The sequence below is a fragment of the Salminus brasiliensis genome, chromosome 2 (genome assembly GCF_030463535.1).
Source record: "Salminus brasiliensis chromosome 2, fSalBra1.hap2, whole genome shotgun sequence".
Classification (NCBI taxonomy): domain Eukaryota; kingdom Metazoa; phylum Chordata; class Actinopteri; order Characiformes; family Bryconidae; genus Salminus; species Salminus brasiliensis.
This window is the reverse complement of record NC_132879.1, coordinates 50,042,021-50,069,605: the sequence shown is the minus strand read 5'-3', so window position 1 is coordinate 50,069,605 and position 27,585 is coordinate 50,042,021. Positions and strand designations below refer to the sequence as shown.

Here is a 27,585-nt window from a genome sequence, read left to right as displayed (position 1 = left end):
TTTTAGATCACCTGCCTCTCAGGCTGAAGGGAGGAGAGGGAAGCTGTTCTGGGAGGCTGGAGGTGTATCATAATGCTGAGTGGGGGTCCGTCTGTGATGATCTGTGGGACATCAAAGAGACTGAGGTGGTCTGCAAGCAGCTTGGCTGTGGTCCAGCACAGAGAGCTGGTGGGAGTGCTGCCTTTGGTGCTGGTGAAGGAACTGTCTGGCTGAACAGAGTGACGTGCAAAGGGAATGAGCTTCACCTGTGGGACTGTCCTCATTCCCTGAAGAGACACACTGACTGCTCCCACAGAGCTGAGGTCAGCTGTGCAGGTCAGAGGATTATTTGTTATGCTGGTGTTAACTTCTCTGTGTTATAGTCATCAGTGTTCTCTGATTGGATACTTTTGGGAAAGACACCTATATTCTTTGCACTGAATTAATTCACTTTAAACTTGTGGGACAAAGCTATTGCAGAACTGTGCAGTGACAGCACGCATGCTCCTGTATCTTCTGCCAGATGGCAGCAGTGAAAAAAGTCCATGTGAGGGATGAGTGGGGTCCTTCACAATGCTGATGACCTTACGGGTGCAGTGTGTGGTGTGAATGTCTGTGACAGATGGGAGAGAGACCCCTATGATCTTCTCAGCTCTCCTCACTATCTTCTTAGTACTTAACACCTCACCTTAGTTTAAACTGCTGTGATTTTACTCTTTATCTCAGTCCACATTCTTCATCACTTCAGTGACTTTTTTATATTGTTTTTGCTTGTTCAGAAATGCTGCTGTAAGGTTTATTTTTTAGGTGTGGCTCAAAGCACATCTTACATTTCCCAAGTGTAGGGGGAGCCCAGGAGCAAGAAATACCAATTTTCACTAAATTCTGCATTAATCTCTCTCTCTCTCTCTCTCTCTCTCTCTCGTTTACCTCTTTTGCCTGAGCATTTTACTTTTACTCTTTTTACAGACATATTTGTGACCTCTACTATTGCATCTGAAACTACCTCAACTGTCATCACTGGTACTCCTTTTATTCCTTTAAGTGATCTTTCTACAGATCTCTAAATACACTGTGATGTTCCACTGAATTTTACTCTTTATGTATATTTCCAGCACATCTGACTGAGAAGCAGATAATCTCTCCTTCACAAATTCCATCCTCACATTATCCCTACGCCTATCCAGTGTCTCTCCTGGTGCTGGGAATGTTGCTCTCCCTGGCCTTAGTGCTTCTGGTTGTGCTGTTTAACCAGAACAGAGTGTTCAGGAGAGGTAGGGAGATTCAGAGATCATCTACAATCCACTTTCTGTACATTCTCTAAACATCATCAGTCCTTCAGTCTGTCATCAGTCTTCTCTTCTACTGAACTGACTCCATGTTTCTCTCTGTCTCTCTCACAGTGCTCTCTAAGAGGAGGCAGAAGACTCTGACTGAGCCAGTCTATGAGGAGATTGATCATAAACATGTCAATAAAAGATATACTGAAAGGGGTAAATAATATGTGGAGTGTTCTACTGGAGGCTGTCCATAGTTGCTCACAATATGGGAAGTGGAGCTAATGTTAGCTGGCATGTAGAAATAATTGTGTTTAAATGGCTGTAAATAACTACATTTCTTAAAGCAGCTGTAGCATTTTACCTTATCTTACATCATTTTGATGCTCCACTGGCTGTAATATAGAGAATAGCATCTCTGTCATTGCCTCTCCAGACCAATTCTTCATAATGCTGCTTAAAAATTCCTTTAATAAAATAGTTAATAACAGGAGTGTAGTACATCTGGAGAGAATCTGGACATGTTCTTTACTGTTTACTGAGTTTTGGATTTCTGTCTCTTTTTTTCAGTTTCATCCACCATTATAGATTAAGACGAGACTAGAATTTAATATTGGTTTCATCTGTTCAAAGAATCGTGTTCTTGATTCTTGCCTTTTTTTGTCACAGACCTTTTTTTCTAGTCCAATCTGACCTTCCTTTTTTAAGTGTTACCAGTGCATCTTGCCTCTTCCGTGAATAACGAGGGAAAAGGTCATACCTGGTCATGATACTGCTTATCTGTCAGTTCCTTAGTTACGTTTAAGACTGTGTAAATGGAAAGTCTATGAGAAAAAATGGCTGTAATTGCTAAACGGTTGATTCAGTATTTTTGTTAAATTCCTTAAAGATGTTTTTCATGAGTTTGAATGTTTTAACTGGCTTTTCATTGATTGACCTTTATTGAGAACAGTTTCTGTAAGGCCTGGTATAATAGAAACTGAAACCAAGACACTGTGTTATGGGAAATGTAGTTTTTGTAGTGGATTTTCAGTTCATCTTGTGATGTGTAGTTTAGGTCATCAGTCAAAGTGGAATTTTGTTTCCTGTGCGACTTGTCTGGAATTCTGAAGGTTTTTCACGACTGTTCTGCTCTAATGTAACAGGAAACGTCCTCTCTGAAGAGCAGAATTCAGGATATGAAAATGTGGAAGAGCAGCTCCTCTCAAGTAAGTCAGCAAAACGTGTGTTTTATTACTTCTGTGTATTTTTACAGGAGGCTTACCCTAAACATCGATCACATTCCTCAGTAGCTTGTGTTGATTTATCTTCTGTAAGAACATTTTTATGAAAGGATCTTAGATGTGCGTTCATGATTTGAATCACAGCTGCTACTTTTGTCAGGCATCTGAGATTATTCACAAAAGCCTCTTTTAGAATCAACATTTATTTTAGAAAGAGAAAATGGAGAAGCTCATTCTCTTCATTCTCTTCTAGCAAAGACAGTGGATGAAGAAAAGCCTGAATATTATAATGAGACCACCACCAGTGGACTGAGAAGTAAGGGACTTTATAAACTGATCATTTACATTTTACACATTTAACTGACACTCTTCTCCAGAGTGACTTACAGGTTACTCAGATTACAAAGGTGGGACAATGTAGTGTTTAGAGTCTTGCCCAAGGACTATTGGTGTAGCACAGCATAGCCACCCAGACCAGGAATTGACTCTCACTAGCTCACTGGTAGGTCCTGGTGTTATCTGTTGTGCTACGCAAACTTTATGAAATATGTCAATGTTTTTATTTGATTTAGGTGAGGTGGGCACAGAGGACACAACAGACAACTATGATGATGTCATCACTGCTGGACAGAGACCCGATAGATTAGCAAGTGTGTTCCTGTTTGAATATTTACATGAATATTTGTATGGTTTTATTTATAATACTACAGTGTATAGCTTTGCACATTTAACTCTGTGTAATATTAAAGATAAAGAGCAGGAATAGAACTCTTTCGTGTGAAGTACCCAGTTTGTGGTATAATGAATATCTAAATTGGAGTTGGTAATTAGTAAATATTAAGTCTATTGTCACTGAGGCTGCCTTTCATTTTTACATTTTGACAGAAAACAAAGTGGAGATCTATGACGATGTGACTCCTGCTGGAGAGAGCCCACACAGTACACCAGGTCTGACTCTTTTAAAATGGAAAATTCATTGTGAAAAACCATCCATTCAATAATGAAATCATATTTGTTGCTCACTGTCATCAAAACATTTGTCTACATATGTCGGTGCAGTGTGCCCTCCTGAGGGCTATGATGATGTCCTCACTCCTAGACAGGAGTTAGCAGGTGTAGCAGGTGATGGAGGTGAGCATACAATGGCTTTATTGAGGTGGAGAGAGATAAAACAAACATTTTTCTTTGCACACCTTAATAAATAAAAGAAAATGCAATGATTAGAAACTGAGGCTTCCAGCATTAAATTATAGTTAATTGGTGAAATTACTGTCAATTGATGGAAAGCCATGAGGGTGGATGGGGTGGCACTGGCTACCCGATTATCCACTTTTTCAACTTTTTAGATTAGATTAGATCCTTTCAGTCTTCTGGGGAAAGGTGATTCTGAAAAAAACATATCACATTCTTGTTCATGTGAATTTATTTACAATAATCTCGATATTAGTGTATAGAGGGCATGTTGCATAGTAGCCTGTTAACATTATATAGCCTTATCTCACTGTTTTTCACTACTTTACTACTGGAGTAGCCATGGTCTAAAACATGGTCTTTTACAATTTTGTCACAATAGAATTTTTCCAGTTAATAAACCTTAGCTAGACAAGGAAAAGAGATCTCCACCGACTCTTTCGTGTAAAGTACCCAGTTTGTGGTATAATGAATATCTAAATTGGAGTTGGTAATTAGTAAAAATCAAGTCTCTTGTCACTGAGGCTGCCTTTCATTTTTACATTTTGATAGAAAACAAAGTGGAGATCTACGACGATGTAACTCCTGCTGGAGAGAGCCCACAAAGTACATCAGGTTTGACTCTTTTAAAATGGAAAAATCAATGTGAAAAACCATCCATTCAATAATGAAATCATATTTGTTGCTCACTGTCATCAAAACATTTGTCTACATATGTCGGTGCAGTGTGCCCTCCTGAAGGCTATGATGATGTCCTCACTCCTAGGCAGGAGTTAGGAGGTGTAGCAGGTGATGGAGGTGAGCATACAATGTCTTTATTGAGGTGGAGAGAGATAAAACTAACATTTTTCTTTGCTCACCTTATTGCAGAGTGTTGTTAGTAAAATATGGATTTGCATCACTGTAACTCATGATATATATGGATGATTACAGTGTAATGATGATGATGATGGAAATAATGTCATTCATGTGTTTAAAAGGATAAAACTTATTAAATAAAAGAAAATGCAATGATTAGAAACTGAGGCTTCCAGCATTAAATTACATGTTTAAAACATAAAGATTTTTAACTGTTTCTTTTCTGTTACATCCAGACTATGATGATGTGGAAGAGGTGGTGGAGGTGCCTGAGAAGGAGAGATAGACCATCGCCAGAGTCCAAACAGTTTGCTGAGGAAATTTTTGTGCCATTTGAAACTAAACCAAAAGTTAAAAATTTTTTACTTTTTTGTAACCATACTTTTGACTTTTACTGTAGACGTGTGTTTTTTTCATTATTTTGAACACGTAATAAATATAAGGTAGAAAATGCTTACACTTCATACATTAGCTTAGATTTTATGGTTTGATGATTTCATTGATTTCATGGTTTGTATACTTGAAAAAAGGCAAATCACTTCAAGTGTACATTTAACATAATCTGCATTTCACCCAAAGATATTTAAATCAAAACTAACAATGAATGTATAAATTTCCTTTCCACCAATTTCCTACTGATATTAAATCACTAATCAGAGTTACATTTATTTTTCCTGAAGACAATCACTCAAATGCTGTTTATTAATCAGAAATAAATGCAATAAAAGACCAAACTATTTGCTATAGAGTGTTTGCCTATGATGGGGTTGAAGTATGTATTAACTGGCTTATATGAAATGTTATAGATCGCAGTACTTTCAACAATATATAGCAAGTCTGATAATAAAGTGTGAATTTTGACACCAGTTAAAGATGATGTGTTTCACTTCTTTTTGTCTGTCTGACAGATGTATATATATATAAAGTATATACATTTCTGCACCATTTAAGGTGGGATGTTAAGTTACAGCCAGAAGCTGGCAAATACCTTTTGGGTGCAGCAAGGTCAAAACACCTTGTTCTGAATTTAGTGGGAAAACAATGTGTGCTGAGATTATGTGCTGAGCTGGTTACATTCCCAGAAGTACAGTCAACAAAAGAATAACAGCTTCAAAGTCATGCTGATGCGCCACTGACTTATCATAGGAAGAATAGCATCTATATTGTTGCTACTTCAGGCTCAGAACACTAACTGCACTGTGTAACTTTAGAGACCCAAAGGAAAAATGTCTTTTCTTATCTTTGTCTGAGGAGAAATAAAGCAGATCTCAGTATAGTTTCTAACCCCCTCCTTAGGAGAAGTGGAGAAGGAAAAGTGGAGCTCAACATCAGCGCTTAACTGTGAGCAGTTTTGGACGCAGCTGAGAAAAGCGTGAGATTTCTCTCTGCTCTGATAGACTGCTGATATATCTCTGTGATGTAGAATAGAGCTTTATAAAAAAGGAGGAGGTCTTTTATGAATCTTATTCAGCTGAGACTGAGGTGAGAGCAGTCTGGCCTAAAAGAGGTTAAGCCACCTATGAAACATTATTCTGATCCATTATTGTGGTCCTTTTCCCTTGTCCTTTTTCTTTGTTTTAATAAAGCTTTTCCTCCATTTCAGGGTTAACTTAATGTTGCTAATTACAGCTATTGTTACTTTTGTTATGACTATTGTTATTACAAAACATCAATGTATTTATTAATTAATTGATACTTAATAATAATTAATAAAGAAGTGTCATCATGACACTCTATTATGTCTTTACTCAGACATTTGATGGTAATCAGTAATTCATAATTTAATGAACGAAACTAAACATATTCCAATCCACTACAGTGCTGTTGTTGACACTCTCTCTTTGCCCAATGACCAACAGGGATACATCTCGCCCTCTGTTTTAATTAAACATTTTGGTCTAAGGAATTACTTCACCTTTTCCAACTGGTGCCTTGAATACTCTTTGCTGTCTGTAATTAATTAATTAATTTCTGTCTGTCTTGGATTAACAAGATCCAAGATGGCGCTGAGGATGGCAGCCACGGTGACGAGCTCCTCCGTATGGTGTTTGTTTTTGTTTGTTAATGTTGTCTATTGTACGTCAAACTCAGTTAGTTGGAGCAGGGAACAACTACTGAGCTTCAGGAACAACATTTCCCCTGAAAGCATCCCGGAATTTGTTCAAGTACCTTCAGTTTGTGCGGAGATCCTCACCACAGCCTCACTGACCGCGCTCGGCCTCGCCAGGAGACCGTGGAGAATCCGGCGCAGGGGCAGACGAGCCGGCGCGCTTGTGCGTCTGAGGCGGCGCGGGGCTCGCACACCTCTACCGTCATTATTCCTCTCCAACCTCCGATCTCTCAGCAACAAAACTGAGGAACTACTTCTGCTCAACCAAACCAACAAGGACTTCTCCACTGCTTCTGCGCTCTGCTTCACGGAGACCTGGCTGACCGAGCTGACCCCGGACAGCGCGCTGCACCTCCCGGGCTTCCAGCTGCACAGAGCGGACAGAGACGCGGAGCACAGCGGCAAGAGCAGAGGAGGAGGAATCTGCTTCTACATCAACGAGCGCTGGTGTAGAGACACTACGGTACTGTTAAAATCCTGCTCCCCTCATCTGGAATCTCTGTTCATAACCTGTAGGCCGTTCTACTCGCCCAGAGAGTTCAGCTCGTTCATCCTAGCCGGCACCTACATTACATCAAGCGCGTGCATGAGCGACGCGCTGAAACAGCTGGAGGAACAGATCACGAAGGTGGAGCGGGAGTTCCCGGACTCACTTCTCATCATTCTGGGGGATTTTAACAGTGCAAACCTCACGAAGGAGATGCCCAAATACAGACAACACATCGCGTGTCCAACACGAGAAGGTAACACACTGGACAAGTGCTACACCTGTATCAAGAATGCCTATCGCGCGGTCACGCGCGCAGCTGTCGGGCTCTCCGATCACAGCCTTGTTCACCTCATTCCAACCTACCGGCAGAAACTCAAAACCAACAAGCCGGTCATCCCAACAGTGAAGAGGTGGACCAGTGGAGACATTGAGAAGCTGCAGGGCTGCTTCGAATCCACAGACTGGGCTGTGTTTGAGGAGGCGACAGACGGACTGGACGAATACACAGACACTGTGACATCATACATCAGTTTCTGTGAAGACAACTGTATCTCAACTAAATCACAGGTGAGATACAGTAACAACAAACCCTGGTTTACTGCAGAACTCAAACAGCTTCGGAGGGAAAAGGAGGAAGCGTTCAGGAGTGGAGATAGAACTGTCTTTAAGGAGGCCAAATACAGACTGGAGAAAGGGATTAGAGCTGCGAAGAGCAAGTACTCAGAGCAGCTGAACAGACACATCACTGCCAACGACCCATCTTCAGCCTGGAAAGGCCTTCAGCTTCTCACTGGTCACAAGGTGAGAAAGACCCCCCTCCTCCTGAATGACCGACACCTCACCAACGACCTGAATGAGTTCTACTGCAGATTTGAACTCACAAAAGACAATCAGACCATCTACCACCCATCACCCCCCTCCACCTCCACCCCCACACTGGCCCTCTCACCTCTGCCTCCTGCTCATCTCTGCATCAACCGGCAGGATGTTCACAGGCTCTTCAGCAGACAGAAGGTGAGGAAAGCCCCCGGGCCTGACTCAGTCTCTCCATCCACCCTAAAACACTGCTGTGACCAACTAGCTCCAGTGTTTACAGACATTTTTAACAGATCACTGGAACTCTGCTCTGTTTCAGCCTGCTTCAAAACCTCCACCATCATTCCAGTTCCCAAGAAATCCACCATCACTGGACTGAATGACTACAGGCCTGTCGCCCTGACCTCTGTAGTCATGAAGGTCTTTGAACGCCTGATCCTAGCCCACCTGAAGTCCATCACAGACCCCCTGCTGGACCCCTTGCAGTTTGCGTACCGAGCAAACAGGTCTGTCGACGATGTGGTCAACCTGACCCTGCACTTTATCCTGCAACATCTCGACAGCCATGGAAACTATGCTAGGGTTTTGTTTGTGGACTTTAGCTCGGCTTTTAACACTGTTGTGCCGCAGCTTCTTCAGGCCAAACTCTCCCAGCTATCAGTGCCAGACTCCATGTGTCGGTGGATCGTGGATTTTCTGACAGACAGGAGACAGCAGGTGCGGCTGGGGAAGCACACTTCAGACCTCCGGACACTCAGTACTGGAGTCCCTCAGGGTTGTGTTATTTCACCCCTTCTCTTCAGCCTGTACACTAATGACTGTGTTTCCAAAGATCCAGCTGTAAAGTTCCTGAAATTTGCAGATGACTCCACTCTGGTGGGCCTCATAGCCAACGGTGATGAGTCTGCCTACAGAAAGGAAATTGAGCAGCTGGTGTCCTGGTGCAGCAACAACCACCTGCTGCTAAACACAGAAAAGACTGTAGAGATGGTGGTGGACTTCTGACGCAATCCACCCACCCTCCCCCCCCTCCACATCAACAACACTGCAGTATCAATGGTGGAGTCACTCAAGTTCCTGGGCACCACCATCTCCAGAGACTTGAAATGGGAGGAAAACACCCTCTCTATCACGAAAAAAGCTCAACAACGAATGTTCTTCTTGAGACAGCTCAAGAAATTCAACCTGCCACAGACCCTGATGATCCAGTTCTACACAGCGATCATCGAGTCCATTCTCACAGCCGCCATAACCATCTGGTTTGGTTCCTCCACCTCACAAGAAAAAGCCAAACTCCAGCGCATCATCAGGACAGCAGAGAGGATCATTGGATGTAACCTCCCATCACTTCAGCAGATCTACACCAGCAGGATGAGGAAGCGGGCTGGCAAGATTACATCTGACCCCTCACATCCTGGACACCTCCTCTTCCAGACACTCCCCTCTGGTAGAAGACTGCGGTCCATCAAAACCAGCACAACACGTCATGCTAACAGCTTCTTCCCCAGAGCTGTAGCGCTCCTCAACCACAGTGAACACCTCCCACTGTAAACCTCAAAACATACAACTGAACTGTACCAAACCGGACTGAACAGCTATTTTGCACTCTGCCTATTTGTCTATTTGCACACTGTACAGATGTTCTTTTCTGTAAATATCAGCTCTTTACTTTCTGTAAATATCAGCTCTTTATTACCTTTAGTACTTCTTACTTTTTTAATTTATCCCCTACCCTGTTTATTGTTTAGTGTCATTTTTCCTTTAGTTTAAGACGGTGTTCTGTGTTTTTTGTTACGTGTCATACGTGTTGCTCTCACCAAGACAAATTCCTTGTATGTGCAACATACTTGGTGAAATAAAGAGATTCTGATTCTGATTCTGTAGATAAAAAAAAAATTAAAAGTTTTTACTTAATTGTTTTCCGATATCAATGAATCTCTGCGGCTTTGGTATTTTTAATTTGCATCGCAATAACTCCAGCAGTTGGTCTGATCATCTTAAAATTGTGATCACATGTATACACTATATACTTAGATGACGTTTGCAAACTTTGGTCCAGATTGGCTTTAAGAGGGCACTAAAACACTCAAACACTTAAGTTAAATTAAATTGGATTAACTGAATAACTTTGCATTTACATGTTCTGTCAGAAATGTAACTCTTTATCTGATATTTTGACTAATTTATTCAAAGAATACAGCTTGTTATACAAAGGTCAAAAGGTCAAGATGAACATCTTGGAGGAAGGCTCCTGATCAATAATCCCATCATATGGACACATTCTAACTCACTTTCACTTGTCTTCTGTATTTCGAAAAGGCCCTATATAGGTGTTACAGGCCTCATTAACATGTGTATTAAAGGGTTCAACTGTAATGTGGTGCTCACTTACAGTGGGGTTTGAACCCAGTGGGGTTTGGTGGACTGGCACGCTACTGAGTGAGCTACCACGGTCACACGACCAACGGCCCCAAGTGCAGAGTCCTTAATCTTAGAGCAGGCAAAACAGAAATGAGAAATAAATCCACCTCAAACCCAGGCACTCAAACCCAGGCCGCCGCATTACGAGACCAACGCTCTGCCGCTTCCCCAAAGCAGCAGTTATGAATGTGGCCAACAAATGAAACGTAAAATAAACAAAGACCACTTCCCAATAATTATGACAGGCCTTCGAAAAAACTAATTCATCATTCGCTCTCAATTGAGTAAGCTCAGCCCTTTCAGCCTGATGGTGGTGCTATAGCAGATGGTAAGCATTTTGATCCATATTGTAGAGAAAATAAAATTTCATGTCTCACGGCCTACAAAAACGCCTCTAAAACTATATATCTCTGCCTGTCTCTTTTCGCAAAATAACAGTGAATATTGAACGCTAAACTTTAATAATTATGAAATAAATGTAGGGATTTTAACAATGTATTTTTAGCAGGTGACAATTAAAAATAAGAGTGGAACTTGGATCATATAAATTATGCATACAAAGCTGTCACTGAAATATTTGACAGATAGTTAGGAAACTTTAAAGGTGTGCATTCTTGGGGGCCTTGAGTAATATTCATAATAGTGCTACTGCAACACTAGGTGGTGCTATAATCTTCACATATCTGTTTCTCTGCAACCATTTATCCTATCAAGATGAAACTGTGATGATGACTTGATATTTAATAAATATGGTCACGTATTATGTATGGTTACGTAATATGGAACGTAAAGAGACATAAAACGGCCACTGGGGGCACCATTTATGCTCTAACTTCAAATTCCTTCACAGACTGTTATAACTTTATGGGCATGTTTCCCAGGAAGCTCCTACAAAATTTACTATACATTTACAAAAGTGAAGCACTGCTAGGCCTACTTGTCAGATTCAGCCTGGACCCCACATATCACTGACTGAGGCCATTTTTATTGTATATGTATTTTAAAGAAACAGTAATAAAAACAGTGATACTTTATATTTACTTTAACTGTAAGTGAATCCTTACTAAGAGCTAAGTGTGTGTGTGTGTGTGTGTGTGTGTGTTGGGAGGGGCTTTATCAGTGTATGGATCAGCTCTCTGCAGGTGCAGCATTAAAGCCGGAGTGTTTCCTCTATCTGAAGTCAGTCTCCTATGTTGGAGGGTTTTCTACCACACAGTGCCAGTTTGTCTGCTGAGGAAAATGTTGTGCCATTTGAAACTAAACCAAAAGTTAAATACTTTTTAACTTTTTTGTAACCACACTTTTGACTTTTACTGTAAACGTTTTTTTTTTCATTATTTTGAACACATAATAAATATAAGGTAGAAAATGCTTACACTTCATACATTAGCTTAGATTTTATGGTTTGATGATTTCATTGATTTCATGGTTTGTATACTTGAAAAAAGGCAAATCACTGCAAGTGTACATTTAACATAATCTGCATTTCAGCCAAAGATATTTAAATCAAACTAACAATGAATGTATAAATTTCCTTTCCACCAATTTCCTACTGACAATAAATCACCAATCAGAGTCACATTTATTTTTTCCTGAAGACAATCACTCAAATGCTGTTTATTAATCAGAAATAAATGCATAAGTTCAAACTATTTGCTATAGAGTGTTTGCCTATGATGGGGTTGAAGTATGTATTAACTGGCTTATATGAAATGTTATAGATCGCAGTACTTTCAACAATATATAGCAAGTCTGATAATAAAGTGTGAATTTTGACACCAGTTAAAGATGAAGTGTTTCACTTCTTTTTGTCTGCACTCTGTTTTCTCTGTGTTCTTTGTAGAGTTTTTAGATCATATTTATCCATTAAGATGAAGATATGAGGGGATTCCTTTGTCTAAATTTACTAGTAATCACACACTGCAGTAGACTTACTGCGGCCAAATGGAGGAATGACAAGTGTTCTGCCTTGGGGCTCAGTGAAGGCTATTCATGTTGCACGGGTTGTGGAATGTCTGCTTAGGTGTGGCATCTAGACAGACATCATCCCACCACAGTTTGAGGAGACAGATGTATGTATATATATATATATATATATATATATATATATATATATATATATATATATATATATGTATATACATTTCTGCGCCATTTAAGGTGGGACGTTAAGTTACAGCCAGAAGCTGGCAAATACCTTAAGGCTTTTGGGTGCAGCAAGGTAAAATCACCTTGTTCTGAATTTAGTGGGAAAACAATGTGTGCTGAGATTATGTGCTGAGCTGGTTACATTCCCAGAAGTACAGTCAACAAAAGAATAACAGCTTCAAAGTCATGCTGATACTTATTATAGGAAGAATAGCATCTATATTGTTGCTACTTCAGGCTCAGAACACTAACTGCACTGTGTAACTTTAGAGACCCAAAGGAAAAATGTCTTTTCTTATCTTTGTCTGAGGAGAAATAAAGCAGATCTCAGTATAGTTTCTAACCCCCTCCTTAGGAGAAGTGGAGAAGGAAAAGTGGAGCTCAACATCAGCGCTTAACTGTGAGCAGTTTTGGACGCAGCTGAGAAAAGCGTGAGATTTCTCTCTGCTCTGATAGACTGCTGATATATCTCTGTGATGTAGAATAGAGCTTTAGAAAAAGGAGATCTTACACTTGTCTTTTATGAATCTTATTCAGCCGAGACTGAGGTGAGAGCAGTCTGGCCCAAAAGAGGTTAAGCCACCTATGAAACATTATTCTGATCCATTATTGTGGTCCTTTCCCCTTGTCCTTTTTCTTTGTTTTAATAAAGCTTTGGTCCATGCTGCCTGATCCTTGGTTGTTCCCTTGGATATTTTGTTGGTTCCTTTGTCTCCTTTTCCTCCATTTCAGGGTTAATTTAATGATGCTAATTACAGCTATTGTTACTTTTGTTATGACTATTGTTATTATGGACGCTCTCTTGGTTGATTTTGGAGGGAATTTCCATTTCCAAGTCGTGAAAACATCAATTTATTTTGTAACAATAATAATAATAATTAAAGAAGGAAGGTCATCATGACACTCTATTATGTCTTTACTCAGACATTTGATGGCAATCAGTAATTCATAATTTAATGAACAAAACTAAACATGTTCCAATCCACTACAGTGCTGTTGTTGACACTCTCTCTTTGCCCAATGACCAACAGGGATACATCTTGCCCTCTGTTTTAATTAAACATTTAGGTCTAAGGAATTACTTCACCTTTTCCAACTGGTGCCTTGAATTTGATCCTGTCTTTTCAAATTTGCAATACTCTCATTCATAGCAGGTGACAATTAAAAGTAGGAGTGGAGCTTGGGTCATATAGATCATGCATACAAAGCTGTCACTGAAATATTTGACAGATTGATAGGAAACTTTAAAGGTGTGCTTTCTTGGGGGCCTTGAGTAATATTCATAATTGTGCCACTGCAACACTAGGTGGAGCTATAATCTTCACAAATCTGTTTCTCAGCAACCAGTTATCCTATCAAGATGAAACTGTGAGGATGACTTGATATTTAATAAATATGGTCACCTCTGACAAGTCAGCTTTCAGCAGTCATTTGATAAGTACAGACTTGTTTAATCACCATGATATTTGATATGTATGTTCAGGTATTAGCTGTATCAGTTGAACGTTAAGAGACTTAAAATGGCCACTAGGGGCACCATTTATGCTCTAACTTCAAATTCTTTCACAAGCTGTTATAACTTTATGGGCATGTACCCCGGAAGCTCCTTCAACATTTACTGTACATTTACAAAAGTGAAGCACTGCTAGGCCTACTTGTCAGATTCAGCCTGGACCTCACATATCACTGACTGAGGCCATATTTTATTGTTTATGTATTTTAAAGAAACAGTAATAAAAACAGTGATACTTTATATTTACTTTAACTGTAAGTGAATCCTAACTAAGAGCTAAGGGTGTGTGTGTGTGTGTGTGTTTTTCTTGGGAGGGGCTTTATTAGTGTATGGATCAGCTCTCTGCAGGTGCAGCATTAAAGCTGGAGTGTTTCCTCTCTCTGAAGTCAGTCTCCTGTATAACTTGTGTAACTTGAAGGTCCTCATGAGAGCCTGCGGGCCGCGGCCAGAGACCACCCCGGGGGCGGGCACGGCGACACGGCCGTGACAGACCCCAACTCCGTTCAGGGCCAATACCCTGATTGGCCGGCACCCAGGAGCGCACCACGGGAAAATCATTAAAATCTCTATTATTATGATATTATAAAGTCTACAGATAAACAATCGATAGTGTTTGATTCAGTTCTCTGTCTATTATTTTTTTAAATAATTACCAAAATATGTTGGGAATTCAACAATGCATTAATACCAGATGCTAATTACAAATAGGGGCGGAGCTTGGATCATATAAATCGTGCATACAAAGCTTTTTTGACTGATTGTAACAAAACTTCAAACATGTGTAGACTTTAGGACTCCTGGGTAATACATATACGTTGGTGCCACTGCAATATAGGGGTCGCTATAACTTTCACATATCTGTTTCTCAAAAAACGCTCGATCTATCAAGATGAAACTCGAATAAGCTGCATCGTTGCCTGTACTTGTTTGTGAATTTGTAATGAAGACTTGATAAATTAAACTAGATGGTCACCTCTGACCTGTCAGCTTTCAGCCGATATTTCATATGAATAGACTTGTTCAATCACCATGAGATTTAATATGTATGTTCAGGTATAGACTCTCTACACAGGTTGAACTTAAAGAGACTTAAAGAGGCCACTGGAGCATCATTTATGTTCTAACAAATTCTTTCACAGACTGTTATAACTTCATGGGAATGTAACATAGAGAGTTCCTACAGAATTTCCATTACATTTACAAAAGTGAAGCACTGCTAGGCCTACTTCTGTCTGGGCCCCACATATTACTGACTGAGGCCAAATTTTACCTTATATCCATTTTAAAGAAGTAGGAATTAAAACAGTCTGTTTAATTTTGAAGGTTAAAGAGAAGTTGGTAAACCGATTTTGTAGAAATAATAAAATAATAAATTTCTATAAAAAAGTCCGACAAATGTCAGAAGTAGACATCAAGGGAAAACATGTAGGATTTGAACTGTTTTTATTTTTAAACCACAACAATACAAAAGTATTAGTCCAAAATATCCAGTAATACTTTACATTTAATGTAACTACAAGTGAATCCTATCCAACAGCTTGTGTGTGTGTGTGTGTGTGTGTGTGCGTGTGTGTGTGTGTGTGTGTGTGTGTGGTTATCAGTGTATGGATCAGTTCTCTGCAGGTGCAACATTAAAGCTGTTTTACAGTGGAGTGTTTCCTGTCTCCTGTATGTTGGTGGGTTTCCTACCACACTGCTGCCAGTGCAACACACACACACACACACACACACACACACACACTCCTCTAGAGAGGGAGGTGGAGTTGTGTTGATCAGCGCTGACACATTCACAAATCATCCTTCGAAACTTGTGCTCAACATTTTATATAGATACAAACATTGTATTAAGCTCTGACTTGACTATTTATTCTCTCTCTGGGAAAAAGACCCCAATCAGTGCATTAGGCCTCACTGAGCTGACGAACTCAGCGGTTTAGCTACTATGTAGAATTAATAATTTCTTTTAATAAAAATTAATTGTTAATGAAGAGGTAAAACAGTATTATATTATATGGTACTAAATGATGTGTATCTGTGAGCTGGCCTGATAAAATCAGCTAAACTGAATAAATGACAAGTAGAAAGAAAAAAAACTATAGTAATAAAAAATATTAATAAAAACATAAATTTACAGAAAAAAAAAATATATATATATTTTTTTTTTTTTTCATTTTGGAGCATTTATATTGGTCCACTCACCAAATTTGAATACCATGTTCACTACCAGTTTTGTTAAAAACTTAAAAATATTGGAAAACTAGAACCACAAGGTTTTGAGTGACAGTGATAAATTAAGGAATAATCTGTATTGTAGTGATAATTAGTGTTTTTAATTATCACCACTGATAGCAAAAACTCCTAAATCTCACCTGAACCTTTTAAAGGAATAGTTTGGGGGAAAAAATCAAGAACGTTCATGATTTATCACTCTGCCCAGATGCAGTCATCTGGTCAAGTTTGCTAATTGGTTTGGTAACTGATTTTTTCCAATATAGTGTGATGAACCAGGGAAATGATCATTCCAATCCAAAGCATGAAAAAGAGACATGCTAGTCTTAGATATATACTGTCACTCTGTAGCACGGCTAAAAAAATAAAGATTCAATAAGCTCATAAGGTGCACTTCTATTCACTGAGTCCGCCGATGAGCCCAATAGACTCAATTCTCGGCGACTAGCAGCTAGCGCTAGCCCTCCTTAAATATACCAGCCACAGGTGGAATGTATTAATTAAATCGTGAGCACACACATGACGATAACACAAAGTGTCAACATAAAAGTCTGTGTCAACATAAGAGTCAAAAGGTCAAGCTGAACAAAACTCAGTTAATGTCTTGGAGGAAGACTCCAGATGAATACCTTTAACATATGGACACCTTTTGACAAATTCTAACTCACTTTCACTTGTCTCCTGTATTCCAAAGATGCCCATTCACAGACTAGTACCCTAGGGGGCTCCTCCTTACATTACCTTTACAAAAGTGAAGCACTGCTAGGCCTACTTGTAAGATTCAGCTTGGACTCCACATATCACTGACTAAAGCCATATTTCATACTTTTTCATCTAGAATTTGATCCTATTGACTCTTTTACTCAATATGGTCTTTGACTATCAATTACTTATTGAGACAATGGCATTTTTAATTTATATTGCTAACTCATCAGCATCTCAAAATTATAATCACATGTATATATTGAGACTAACAGTTCCTAGCTGTGGTTCTAAAAGGTGCACTAAAGCACTGAGAAACACTTAACATTTCCACCACAATGATATTCTGAAGTCTACAGAAAGCAAATCTGATCTGAATTACTTTGAAAATACATGTTGTGTCAGAAATTCCCCGTCTGGTATTTTGACATCCATTCAAAGTCTAGGGCTTACTATACAAAGGTCAAAAGGTCAATCTGAATAAAAGTTGTTGACCACCTTGGATGACGGTTCCTGATTAATAATCATAATCATATGCACACCTTTTGACAAGTTTAACTTACTTTTACTTCTCTCCTGTATTCCAATGAGGCCTATTAGGGGTGTATTGGGCCTCATTTTGGCATGTATATCACAGGATTTAACTGTTTACATCCAAACATCACTGCAAATACAATCACATCAGAAACTTAACTATGAGTTATGTATTTCTGACATCTCTGTTGACAATCAATAGACAGTTCTACCACCCTCAGTAGATCAACACACATGAAAGGCCTTTGGATAAACTCTAAAAAAAAACTTAATTGCATTTATCATTCTCTCTCAAATGAGTGAGCACTGCCCTTTCGGCCTGACGGTGCCTCTGTAGAAAAGTGTTAAGCATTTTAATCCACATCTATTTATAGAGATACATTTTTATACATTTTGTACACCCTCCAAAAAAGTCTCAGAAACCATACAGCTCCGCCTGTCTCATTTCACACACTCAAATTTAAATGCAAACTTGTCCTAGGATTTCTGACCAATCTTCACTTTTCTGGTGTCAAATGAATCAGAAGTCTATCATTTTTTTTAATAATTACCAAAATATGTTGGGAATTTAACAATGCATTAATACCAGATGCTAATTACAAATAGGGGCGGAGCTTGGATCATATAAATCATGCATACAAAGCTGTAACTTTTTTGACTGATTGTAACAAAACTTCAAACATGTGTAGACTTTAGGACTCCTGGGTAATACATATACGTTGGTGCCACTGCAATATAGGGGGCACTATAACTTTCACATATCTGTTTCTCAAAAAACGCTCGATCTATCAAGATGAAACTTGAATAAGCTGCATCGTTGCCTGTACTTGTTTGTGAATTTGTAATTAAGACTTGATAAATTAAACTAGATGGTCACCTCTGACCTGTCAGCTTTCAGCAGATATTTCATATGAATAGACTTGTTCAATCACAATTATATTTAATATGTCTGTTCAGGTATGGACTCTCTACACAGGTTGAACTTAAAGAGACTTAAAGAGGCCACTGGAGCATCATTTATGTTCTAACAAATTCTTTCACAGGCTGTTATAACTTCACGGGAATGTAACATAGAGAGTTCCTACTGAATTACCATTACATTTACAAAAGTGAAGCACTGCTAGGCCTACATGTGAGATTCTGAGGCCATAATTTATCTTATATCCATTTTAAAGAAGTAGGAATTAAAACAGTCTGTTTAATTTTGAAGGTTAAAGAGAAGTTGGAAACCGATTTTGTAGAAATAAAAAAATAAATACATTTCTATAAAAAAAGTCCCACAAACATCAGAAGTAGACATCAAGGGAAAACATGTAGGATTTGAACTGTTTTTATTTTTAAACCACAACAATACAAAAGTATTAGTCCAAAATATCCAGTAATACTTTACGTTTTATGTAACTATAAGTGAATCCTAACCAAGAGCTTGTGTGTGTGTGAGTGTGTTTGTTTGTGTCTGTGCGTGTGTGTTTGTGTGTGTGTGTGTGAGAGAGAGAGAGAGTGTTGGGAGGGGCTTTATCAGTGTATGGATCAGCTCTCTGCAGGTGCAGCATTAAAGCTGGAGTGTTTCCTCTCTCTGAAGTCTCCTGTATGTTGGTGGGTTTCCTACCACACTGCTGCCAGTCTCTCCTCTCTCTCTCTCACACACACACACACACACACACACACACACACACTCACACACACTCACACATACACACACACACTCCTCTAGAGAGGGAGGTGGAGTTGTGTTGATCAGCGCTGACGCTCTTTTGATAAATATGGAGAAAGAATAAAATGCCTCCTCTGATTTGTCACTGAAAATGTTTGATGGTTTCCTCTCCTCTTTCTAATAAGGTCATAGTGAGTGTGATTGGCGGCTGTGGGGTCTCTCTCTCTCTCTCTCTCTCTCTCTCTCTCTCTCTCTCTCTCAGTGTCTTCAGTCTCTCTGGGGGAGTGGAGGTGAAGCTTGTTCTGCTGCTGAGTTGAACGGAGTGTGTGCAGGTCAGAGGGAGATGGACAGCTGTGTGCTCCTCATTCTTCTGTTCTCCATGATCACTCTCTCCACAGCTGGTAAGTTCTTACTGTCTCAAATGAAAATGATCAACATTAAATACAATCAGAGCATTAATGTTAATCAGAACATTCTGCTATGGGTCAGTATTCTGCTGTTGGGCATTTATATTTTCTTTCTTTTCTTTCTCTCTCATGTGCAGGAATTGTAAAATTGGTGAATGGTGGCAGTCGCTGTGCTGGGAGAGTGGAGATTTTTCATAGAGGACAGTGGGGAACAGTATGTGATGGTTACTGGGATATAAATGCTGCTACAGTGGTGTGTAGAGAGCTGGGCTGTGGAGAGGCTGTAGCTCTAGTGAATGCTGATCACTTTGGACAAGGATCAGGAGAAGCCTGGCAATATGGGAGGGTGTGTAATGGATCAGAGTCTACAATGAACAAATGTGGGGCACGAAATGAGATAGTTTTGGATCCTACATGTGATCACTCTAGAGAAGTTGGAATGATCTGTTCAGGTAAAGTACAAAAAAACTCAGATTGTGATAAACACTGTTTTTTGTGAATCAATCTTCAGATTTATTTCTTATTTTGTACTAATCACAGTTTTACATGGAGTAATAGCATCATTTATATTCATGAATAATTCTCTGCCAAACCTGGATATGTGTTTTGAAACAGTGATTTGGGGTTTTCTCAGGGTCTGTGATGGGGTCTTGCAGCAGTAGAATACATTTTTAAAAATGAAAATGTTTAAACTATTAATAAAGAGGTAAAACAGTGCTGCATTCAATTATGCTAAGTTAGAAAGCTGTCTGTGAGCTGTCCTGATAGAGTCAGCTAATCTGAGTAACTGGCTATAAATGGTGAAACCACTTGTTTTTGTTCAATTATGGCAGATAAATAAGTTACAAAATACAAGTGCAATAAAAATAAATTGCACCACGAATAGTTAAAACCAAGTAGGGGAAAATGGATAGTTTGGCAAAATAAATCTTTACAATTAATCATAATTTAATGTTCAGTTCAGATGCAGTTGATTAGTTAATATCTAAAGTTTGATATCAGGTTCTTTGTCAGAAAAGTGCAACAGACTTCGAAGACATGCAAATATTCCCATCCGAAATATGAGAAAGAGAAAGAGGTTGATAACAAACACTGTCACTCCCTAAATACACACCAAAAAAATCTCTTTCAACTCATTTGGCTTGATTGCAGATCTTCCTTTGTTTGGTGAAGATAAATCTTAGTGCTTTAGAAAATGGTTCGAAGATTCTATGATTCTGTGCCTCGCTCCAAACACAGTCATGTCACTTCACAAATTTCACTTCATCAAATGATTCAATTATAAGAAGATAAAACTGCTGACATCACTGCATGTTGCATGGTCTACACACGCTAGTGAATCAGACAATGGTGGTGAAGTAGTTTTATTTTACAACAGGTGGCATAGTAGAGCCGTATGTTTATACACTTCAAATGTGTTGTTGCTTCAGAAGCCTCCTTCTGCCCATCCCTAAACAAAAGACAAGCAACACTGAAACAAAAGAGGGCATCAATACACCTGACAGGAGTTAACAACAGGGCAGGGCTACTATGTAGAGAACACCTCTGAAGACTAAAGAATAGGTGGGGGTGAGAGCGGAGACAAGAACACAAACAAAATAGAGCTATGTGCTAAAAAGCTCATGACAAACAAAACTGACGGAGCAGGAAAGGAACACAACAGAGCAAAAGAATGACAAAATATCATCACGTATCTACAGAGATTAGATGACTTAACGTTCAGTGTTCAGTGTTTTTAAGCAAAGCTAGCCTAGTGTCTCCTGTTGTAAACTAAAAATCAGGTAGGATTGGTAGGGGTGTGATAAATCATGTAAATTCTTTTTTTGTGTACGTTTTATGTGATTTTCCAGATATAACAGAACTATCATTGGTAATATCAAGTCATTCATAAGTCCTCAACAGCACAAACCCTTTTCACCATAAGTCATCAGGTTTTCACCAGGTATTGCAGGCTGTTCAATAAATGGCCAACACAACTGTCCTGTTAAAAAATCAGCCTCACCATAATTTTGTGTTTTTCAGTGTCAGTGATGAAATGTGATAACAGTGAGTGATATCAGTGTTATAATAGAGGATATATTGTAAGAGTATTATAATAATTTCTCTTTTCCTCATTTTAGAAGTCAGACTGGTTGGAGGTTCTCACTGCTCTGGGAGAGTAGAGGTTCTTCATGGAGAGACCTGGGGCACAGTGTGTGATGCTGACTTTGACCAGCAGGATGCAGAGGTTGTGTGTCGAGAGCTGGGCTGTGGGCTTCCTGTGGAGGTGCTGGGTGCAGCTGCTTTTGGCAGAGGGGAGGGTCAGGTGTGGTCAAAAGAGCTTCAGTGTAGAGGCAACGAATCTCAGATTCACTTCTGTCCAACATTATCTTCACTCAAACACAACTGCTCCCATGACAGTGATGTGGGACTGGTGTGTTCTGGTAAGTGTTTAATCCAATAGGACTCTACAATATCTTAATGTAAATGTTTATAAAACAAGAACTCTGTTACATCATGTAATCACATGTTTAAACTCACATGTCTAAACTCCAAAACTCTTAAGTGAGCACCACTGCTTGCTCGAAGAGCTGGGTGGCACTATGGCTGAGGTAACGTGTTCCAACCTGCTGCTCCATCTCCTCCTCTTACTTCCCTTCATCCCCACCTGGCTGTGTTACTGCTACATCTGCCTCTGCAGAGTCTCAGCCAGGCAACCACTTAGCAACATCTTACCTTATCTTACATCACCTGGGATACCATAACAACAGGCTAACATCACCATCTACTTAATTACACCTTGCAACCACTTGGGATTCCATATTAATTGCTTAGTGACATCATAGCAACCACCTAGCACCCCCTATCTACACCTTAGACATCACTTTAGGACACTATTGCAACCACCTAGCAACACCAAAGCAACCACATGGGGTACCACCAAGTAACCCCAATGCAACCACCTAAGATAGCTAAGATAGATTGTTAGATAGAACCATCTAACAATGTTTTACCAGCCAGTTTGTTCTTCTCTGGTCTGCTTGTCTGTGCAATTACCCTTCTCTGCTCCTCAGTACCCCACAATGACAAAGTGAAAAGTCTGAAAGTCCATGAGTGCTGTGGTCATGGTGGACCTTCTGGAAGTTTTTCCCATCTGCACACGGGATCTTTGTGGCTCAGGTTCTTGGTGACCTCTTCAACCATGGTTCCTAGACTACTTTGTTTGGGGGGTTGTTCTAAACCTCTTCATTTAAGTATTATAAAAGCCAGTGTGCTCCTATGAACTTTCAGTGCAACCAAACGTTTTTGTAGCCTTTTTGCAGCCTTCTCCAGATCTGTGCCTCCACACAACCCTGTCTCTGAGCTTTGCAGGCAGTTATTTCCTCCTCATTGCTTGCTTTTTGCTCAAATATGCATTGTCGGCTATGAGACCTTATCGTAGGTGTATGTCTTTCCAAGTAATGTTCAATCAATTAAATTGAAAATTAAATGAAGTTGGACTCCAATCAAGGAGCAAAACATCTCAAAGATGATCAAGAGAAATGTGAGCTAAATTTCAAGTGTAATAGTAAAGGATCTGAATACTTATGTAAATGTGAATTTTTCTTGTTTTTCTTTTTAATAAATTATATATATATATATATATATATATATATATATATATATATATATATATATATATATATATATATATATATATATATATTGTTACTTTCTCATTATGGGATACTAAGAGCAGAATGGTGGACAAGCAGATTATGAATCGCTTCAACTATCAAATCTTGAACAGAAATGCTGAGTGGGCCTCGTGACTGACCCTAAAAATGCATTAAGTGAGCATTGAGTATTTAGTCAGAATTGTTAGAGTTGTGGGACCCAGTGTAATATCTTTTCATGAGACACTAAAATCCCTGGCAGAGTCACTGCTGACACTTGCTGCTCAAGTGTTACGCTTTGTTTAACTTTGTAAGTTTTTATGTACTGTTATGTATATATAGTTAATTGTTTTAGCATTAAGACTTTAGCATTGATCTTTTGTTCTCACTTCCTTTTTTTCTCTCTGTTGAACAGACAGTGTGAGGTTGGTGGATGGTGGCAGTCGCTGTGCTGGGAGAGTGGAGGTTCTTCATAGAGGACAGTGGGGAACAGTGTGTGATGATTACTGGGATATGAGTGATGCTGCAGTGGTGTGTAGAGAGCTGGGCTGTGGAGAGGCTGTAGATGCTCTGAGTGAAGCTCAGTTTGGATCAGGATCAGAACCAATCTGGATGGATGATGTGGACTGTAGTGGATCAGAGTCTACATTGAAGAACTGTAGATCAAGACTGTGGGGTAAACATGACTGCAGTCAGACTCAAAATTCTGGAGTCATCTGTTCAGGCAAGAAGCACAATGTGTAGTAGATTTTAATTTAGAAAAATCTGAATGAGAACTTTTTATACAGAAGTTTTGCCCTGACTTTCTATTGCTTATTTCCTCTCTTTGCTCATTCTCTTATAATATAGGAGTCAGGTTGGTTGGAGGTTCTCACTGCTCTGGGAGAGTAGAGGTTCTTCACAATGAGACCTGGGTCACAGTGTGTGATGCTGACTTTGACCAGCAGGATGCAGAGGTTGTGTGTCGAGAGCTGGGCTGTGGGCTTCCTGTGAAGGTGCTGGGAGCAGCTGCTTTTGGCAGAGGGGAGGGTCAGGTGTGGTCAGAGGAGCTTCAGTGTAGAGGCAACGAATCTCAGATTCACTTCTGTCCAACATCATCTTCACTCAAACACAACTGCTCCCATGATAATGACGTGGGACTGGTGTGTGCTGGTAAGAAATGTGTTTTGTAGTTTTTCCAGGTGACTGTTTGAAATGTATTCAGTAGGCAAACACAAGGTTCATGGAATCTCCAGCAGTCACAGCCTTCATAAACATGTCCATGTCAGTGTGCTCAAAACAGATCTGAAAAGCAAAGTTACATTCTAGCTTCTTCTACTGTGATTTGGTACATCTGATAAGCAGTCTGTAAGATGAAATTAGCACAACACATTATGGTGGTCTTAGCTGTAGTGGGGGTGGGACTCAGCCCTGTGTGCACCAGGAAAGATCCAGTATGCTGTCCAAGGAGCAAATGCTGGATAGCAGAATGAGCAGGACAGCCGGCCAGTTAGTGTTTAGTCTAGCGTGAACTCTAGCTTGCTTGCTGTGCTTTTGCCTTCTGGTGCACCATATATGATGCTCTCTCTGTTGGTCATTGGACCCTAGCAAGCCCAATGTGTGGAGTTCATCTATGACTGTGGCTGATTTGTAGGTGTTAGCGATGGCAGGCATGAGTGCCGGCTGTTGTGGTGATCATCTATGGATGACTATGAGTTCAGATTGAACTGCAGCAGAAAATTGCTTCATTATGTTGTGCCCAGAGTGACCCCTGAAATTTTCAATTTTCTCTTCTAAGCAGCTGTCTGATGCTCTGAAAATTTAAATAATTGTTGTCCACAAAGCAGGAGAATATGTCAATAGTAAAGTATTTCCAGTTTCTTTTTCAGATTGTAAAGTCATTTAGAAATGGCACTTAACAAGACTGGTGCAGGTTAAGTTAAGATCTGGGAGAGAGCTGCTCACAGGAATGCTGCAAAAGCTAATCCAAATTGGTTTCTCTGTAAAAGACCTTCAGGAACATTTAGTAGACTATGGAGTGTTAGTGGGCTGTTCTACTGTGAGGCTACTTCTGCAAAAAAAATGATCTTCATCAAAATCATCAGAAGAAAACCTTTCCTGCATCCTCTCCACAAATTTCAGCATCAGGGGTCCTACCATACAACAGTCTATTTACACATTTCTTTCTGCCTGCGTATTTAAATAGCAATAGTTCTTGTGAATATATCTATGCTGATAGGCGTGGTGGTCTTGAAATGAGGTGTGTCACTGATCTGCACCACTGACTGGAAACAACCTAGGCAGACGTCAACAGTCAGACGTCATTGCTATCTCAACCTGGACGGATGTCCAGTTTTTTGCAATCCTCTGTATATGCATCTCCCTCCCTCTTACAGGTAGTGTGAGGTTGGTGGATGGTGGCAGTCGCTGTGCTGGGAGAGTGGAGATTCTTCATAGAGGACAGTGGGGGACAGTGTGTGGTGATTACTGGGATATGAGAGATGCTGCAGTGGTGTGTAGAGAGCTGGGCTGTGGAGAGGCTGTAGATGCACTGAGTGAAGCTCATTTTGGATCAGGATCAGGACCAATCTGGATGGATGATGTGGACTGTAGTGGATCAGAGTCTACACTGAAGAACTGTAGATCAGCAGGATGGGGTAAACATAACTGTAATCACTCTACAGATGCTGGAGTCATCTGCTCAGGTAAGTTAATTTAAACAGGGGTTATACAGTGTCCAGCACAGTTCAGTGATTTTTCTGCTAAACCCACCCTGATTTGACTCATCAGTTGCCAACTAAATTGGTTTGTTAAAACAGAGCAGTCACCAAACTGCTGCACACTGGAACTCTCAACCCACAATTAGTGAGTCTGTTATTCTGACCCACTTTCATGAATTTAATCTAACTTGAATGTACAACTCCTTTAGAAACCCAATAGCTACATATTTGTAAATATATGTATTTTTCCAATGTTTTATTATGAATGTTTTCCAAGATATTTAAGAACCAAGCATTGTCTAATATATTTTCAAGATCATTATATTAAACATCATTAAGGCTTATTGTTAAATAATATCTCTTTTAGGAGTCAGACTTGTTAATGGTTCTCGCTGCTCTGGGAGAGTAGAGGTTCTTCATGGAGAGACCTGGGTCACAGTGTGTGATGCTGACTTTGACCAGCAGGATGCAGAGGTTGTGTGTCGAGAGCTGGGCTGTGGGCTTCCTGTGGAGGTGCTGGGAGCAGCTGCTTTTGGCAGAGGGGAGGGTCAGGTGTGGTCAGAGGAGCTTCAGTGTAGAGGCAACGAATCTCAGCTTCACTTCTGTCCAACATCATCTTCACTCAAACACAACTGCTCCCATGACAGTGATGTGGGACTGGTGTGTGCTGGTAGGAGTTACATTTTCATAATTAATCTCATTTTTGCTAATAGATATATTACGGGTGTATGTGTAGTTTTAAGTTTTTTGAAATTCACTGTTCATAATTATAATTATATGGACATATCTTTCTCTGTTATTCCCTTTTTTTCAAAAGCAATTTCACTTTGTATCATTTTAAGGTTATTGAAAGGCTATTGCAGTTTTTGTTTTCATTCTCTCTCTCTATGTCTCTGTCTTGCTTGCTATTGTACAGACAGTTTGAGGTTGGTGGATGGTGGCAGTCGCTGTGCTGGGAGAGTGGAGGTTCTTTATAGAGGACAGTGGGGAACAGTGTGTGGTGATTACTGGGATATGAGAGATGCTGCAGTGGTGTGTAGAGAGCTGGGCTGTGGAGAGGCTGTAGATGCACTGAGTGAAGCTCATTTTGGATCAGGATCAGGACAGATCTGGATGGATGATGTGGACTGTAGTGGATTAGAGTCTACACTGAAGAACTGTAGATCAGCAGGATGGGATAAACATAACTGTGATCATTTTAAAGATGCTGGAGTCGTCTGTTCAGGTAAATTGTACAACTTTGGGGAAGATTTTTCTACATTTTTCTGCATTTTCCATTGATTAGGATTAAACTCAAATTGTTGATAACATGTGAATAGGCTCATATCATTAATACACAATAAAGTCTTACATGTGGCTCTCAAAAAAACACTCTTGCATGTGTAAATCTTAGCGTGGATGAATGAGTCTCTGTCTCTTTTAGGCTAGTTCACCTCAGTCTTGGGCTGTGGGTTGGTTGAGTTGGGGATGGGTAGCGTGGTTAAATTGAGAAATAAAGAGGAGGAAACTCGGTCATTACTTTACTTTATTTTAATGTTGAACAGGCTGCCCTGCGGCTACTTGAACTGTACTTCCACGCATGACATTCAAACTCTGCCCTCGTTCTGCTTCTCTCTCTCTCTTCTTCACTTGCTCACTCATTCACTCATTCATTCACTCACTCCACCTGTCCACCTAAATCATCCCTGTGCTTAACAGC

The 27,585-nt window shown here is 39.8% G+C and overlaps 1 protein-coding gene across 1 annotated transcript in view; it reads left to right on the top strand.

Annotated features, from left to right (window-relative positions):
* LOC140549728 (uncharacterized) overlaps nt 1–27,585 on the top strand; it is a 145,795-nt gene that overhangs the window by 75,364 nt on the left and 42,846 nt on the right. Inside the window, 9 exon segments of the mRNA XM_072673473.1 lie at nt 7–315; nt 949–1,002; nt 1,089–1,253; nt 1,383–1,472; nt 2,402–2,464; nt 3,365–3,427; nt 25,563–25,871; nt 26,254–26,556; nt 26,803–27,111. Of these exon segments, the coding sequence (XP_072529574.1) occupies nt 7–315; nt 949–1,002; nt 1,089–1,253; nt 1,383–1,472; nt 2,402–2,464; nt 3,365–3,427; nt 25,563–25,871; nt 26,254–26,556; nt 26,803–27,111 (1,665 nt within the window).